Below are 3,609 nucleotides of genomic sequence, written 5' to 3' on the forward strand. Positions count from 1 at the left end.
TTTTCTAAAAACCCGTCTCACATCTAATAATGAGTTTAAATTACGGATTTTTTTGAAACATGTAAGTCTACTGTTTACTATATCCAAAATAAGTAGCTAGCAAGTTAGTTGGGTTATGGTTAACATAGTAAAGTTTGAAAAACAAAATGACATTAGTTAACTGATGATAAATGAAAAGTATATTGTTACTGTTTTAAAAGTACTACAACATTACTTACAGTTTTGTTTTATCGATATTAAGATAAAAAGTTAAAAAAATAGAAGGAGGTTTGTTATGCACTCCATAAACTGCATCATTCTTTTGCAATGTTTGTCTATCTTTTTGTGGGCAAACTGCACTGACAATAGTTTGCATCCAGTGAATTGCTCAACTGGCTTTCCTCTGTGAGGTCATGTGTATGATGTTCAATTGGTGCCATTTGATATTATGATAGTCAATTATGTCATGTGCTTATCGATCTGTAGTGTTTTGACTTAAAATAGATCTCATCGTTTCTGATTTATATTATAAGAAGGGGCAAAGTTACTGTCTCAATGTTTGTTATTCCAGTTTCTTGAAGCTAAATTTGAGGTGCAATGATAAACAAATGCTACAGTAAGCGTATTCCGAAAGCTGAAGAATTTGATCCACTAGGGAATCTTGTTTGCAATCCTAGCTCCTCTTCTTCTCGGAGAGCATGTTCTTGGACCATAACGCTGAATCCTTTGGGTACCTCTTCAGAGACTTATAGTCCACATAGACAATACCGAAACGGGCGGTGTAGCCAAGTCTCCACTCGAAGTTGTCAAGCAGAGACCAAGCAAAGTACCCGATCACCCGGGCGCCATCGTCTATCGCCTTCTTGAGCTCAGTTATGTAGTCTCTGTAGTATCGGATTCTTACCGTGTCGCGCACACCGTTAGCGATGCTCACGTTACCGGGTTGGTCCATCCCTGTCAGATCATAACACTGATCATTCATGTCCTTATGAGAACAGTAAGTAGTAGGAGTAATTTGTTTAACCCGAAGAAACAATTGTCATTTGAGATGTTGAAGTACCGTTTTCAGCAAGGATCATTGTAGGATTTCCATATCTTTCTTTAACATAGGTCACAGCCTTGTTGATTCCCCATGGTACAATGTAAAGCCAGTAGGAGTTTGCCTGCACAGACTCAACAAACATACAGTTACAATGTTCCACAGAAAATCTGCACTTATCCATCTATAAGGTATAGTAGAGAGTAATCTAGGACTGCACTTACATGAGCTCCAATAGGCACGCCATTTCGTTCATCTGCAAATACACATACACATCACGAGGGTCTGAGAATGTGAAGTATCTGGCATAGCAGAAGGAGTTGCCATGAAGGAGACAGATCTTACAGACAAATTCAACATGCCAATCATCCTGGTAACTGACAGGCGTCAGGTTCCAAGTCCCATTGTCCTTCATGTAGAAAGAAGTGTATTGGTTGATACCAACATAGTCAATGGATCCTTTAACCATCATGGACTCGTCGGCACCGAAGCGTGGCAACCTATCCTTGACAATCTCGAGCATCGTGAATGGGTAGCGACCATTGATGATGGGGTCAAGGAACCTGCAAAGACATTCATGCTGTTTCAATCTGGTTCCCTCCAAACAAAGTTGGTGACAGTTGGTTGGTAGACATGTGTTGCAATCTGAAGTTGTGAAAAAAATTTATCGTGGGGTAAATTGGTTCAGGGTTTACCATCCAAGGTGGAAGTCCCTTGCCCTCTGTGCTGCAGCTTGATCTACATTGCTGTTGCTCAAAGGTTCATACCATACAAAATCCAAGAGAATTCCAATCCTCCCCTTTTGGTGATGCTATTAAATAGAAAAGAATGATGAAATGAAACACAGTTAACATTCACTCTTAGGCATTGCCATTGAATATGTGATTCTTCAAGTGAGAAATGACTTGATGGTAAATCTTCAGCCAGTCTTTACCTGATACTTGTCGTGGTATCGCTGCACCGCCGCAGCATGTGAAAGGATGAGATGGTGCGCGACAAGGTATGGCTCTGTCCTAGAGTCGCCTCCTGCAGAGCACTGGGAACACCTCCCCGGTGCATGGAGGCCATTGTCATACCCGAGAGCAGCGACGCACCTCGGCTCATTGAAGGTGAACCAATTCTTCACTCTGTCTCCGAACACCTTGAAACAGAAATCGGCATAGTCTGCGAACGTGACCCTTTTGTAAAAAGAGAAAAAGTTTGGCGTATCAAAGACACATACATAAATTCAACTTTGAAATGTGGAAATAATCAATATATGAAATGCTTACACTATGTTTGGGCTTAGCCAGCCAAGGTACTGCTGATGGAGTGCTAGTGGGAGGTCATAGTGATAGAGGTTTGCATATGGAGTGATGCCTAATCCACCATTATAATAAGGGTTAAATTACACAAGAAATCCATACCCTGGTGCTAATTAAAAGCTTCTTGCCAAAGTGTAGAAATTCGAGTTACCTTTCTGAAGCATGTAATCTATAAGCCTGTTGTAGTAATCCACTCCTTCCCAGTTCACCTTCCGAGTGCCATCTAGAATTGAATTTTATACACAACTCCACGTGCATCAAAAACTCTTTTGAAATTTGAAACTGCTGCGGCTGGAGGAGAGATGATGCCATATATATACCTGGGAAAATCCTCGACCAAGAGATGGAAAACCAGTACGCGTCGAAGCCCATATTCTTCATTATGTCCACATCCTCCTACACCTCAGAATAAAGACCTCTGTGAAGCATGAGGACACACCTCGCAAAAACAGAGCAATCAGCTGGATGATTAATCGCTGAGTATACACACCTTGTACCTATGGTACTCATCGACGGCCACATCGGCGGTGCCGTTGCCGGGGATCGTCCCTGTCCACCCAACAACACCACCCGTTTAGATCCAAAATGCAAACATGCACAGCTATGCATGTAGCAGTAGCTCCACTACAACTTGTTGAGTGGAACTAGGACAAAAAACAAAATCAACCAAATCCATGGAAATGTTTCTACCTGGTATCTTTATGAAGGCGTCCCAGATGCTTGGCCCTCGCCCTCCCTGCTCCGCCATTCCCTCCACCTGGTACGCAGATGCGGCAGTCCCGAACACGAACCCCTCCGGGAAGCCCTGCCGGCTCAGCCCCCCGGAGTCGTGGATCTCCGGGTTGAGCTGGTGGTATTGTGCTGACGGCAGCTGCACATGAACAGCCGCCGCTAGTATCAGCAGCAGCGCCGCCGCGGGCTTCATCGTGTGCGTGAGCGTGCGCGTGAGTGAGGAAGGAGGGGAGTGGGGAGTAGAAAGGATACTTGGTCTGCGGGGCTAAAGAATAGCCAGTGTGCACGCGGCACATTTCTGTGTGACTCATTAAACTAAGAACAGTAGGGATGGAACAAACAAGTTTGGAAGATAAGATATGGGCGCGCGTGTTACCCAGGCCGGGGCGTGGTCGAGTGCTAGTGCTACCCCTCCGGCCGGCAGCCCCATGTGTGATGGAACAGGATAATGCTTGTTTTTGCTTGTAAACACACTGATTGGGGAGAGATATCCCGGGGAGCGTCACCTCTAGTGGCGACCGGTCAAGTAAGGCATGCTCGAATTAAGGAGGTTGA

The 3,609-nt window shown here is 44.3% G+C and overlaps 1 protein-coding gene across 1 annotated transcript; it reads right to left on the reverse strand.

Moving 5' to 3' along the window:
* Positions 1–514: 514 nt before the first annotated feature.
* Positions 515–3,280, reverse strand: LOC119280541 (beta-glucosidase 26-like). Its single transcript, XM_037561361.1, has 11 exons — positions 3,013–3,280; positions 2,813–2,871; positions 2,643–2,718; positions 2,474–2,545; positions 2,290–2,377; positions 1,953–2,196; positions 1,714–1,829; positions 1,364–1,581; positions 1,243–1,274; positions 1,040–1,142; positions 515–933 (listed from the first exon to the last, which is right to left on the reverse strand). The coding sequence occupies exons 1-11, from the start codon at positions 3,245–3,247 to the stop codon at positions 653–655; spliced, it is 1,524 nt and encodes a 507-aa protein (XP_037417258.1). The 5' UTR covers positions 3,248–3,280; the 3' UTR covers positions 515–652.
* Between the last annotated feature and the right edge of the window lie 329 nt (positions 3,281–3,609).

Source organism: Triticum dicoccoides, chromosome 3B (assembly GCF_002162155.2).
Source record: "Triticum dicoccoides isolate Atlit2015 ecotype Zavitan chromosome 3B, WEW_v2.0, whole genome shotgun sequence".
In the NCBI taxonomy this organism is placed as follows: domain Eukaryota; kingdom Viridiplantae; phylum Streptophyta; class Magnoliopsida; order Poales; family Poaceae; genus Triticum; species Triticum dicoccoides.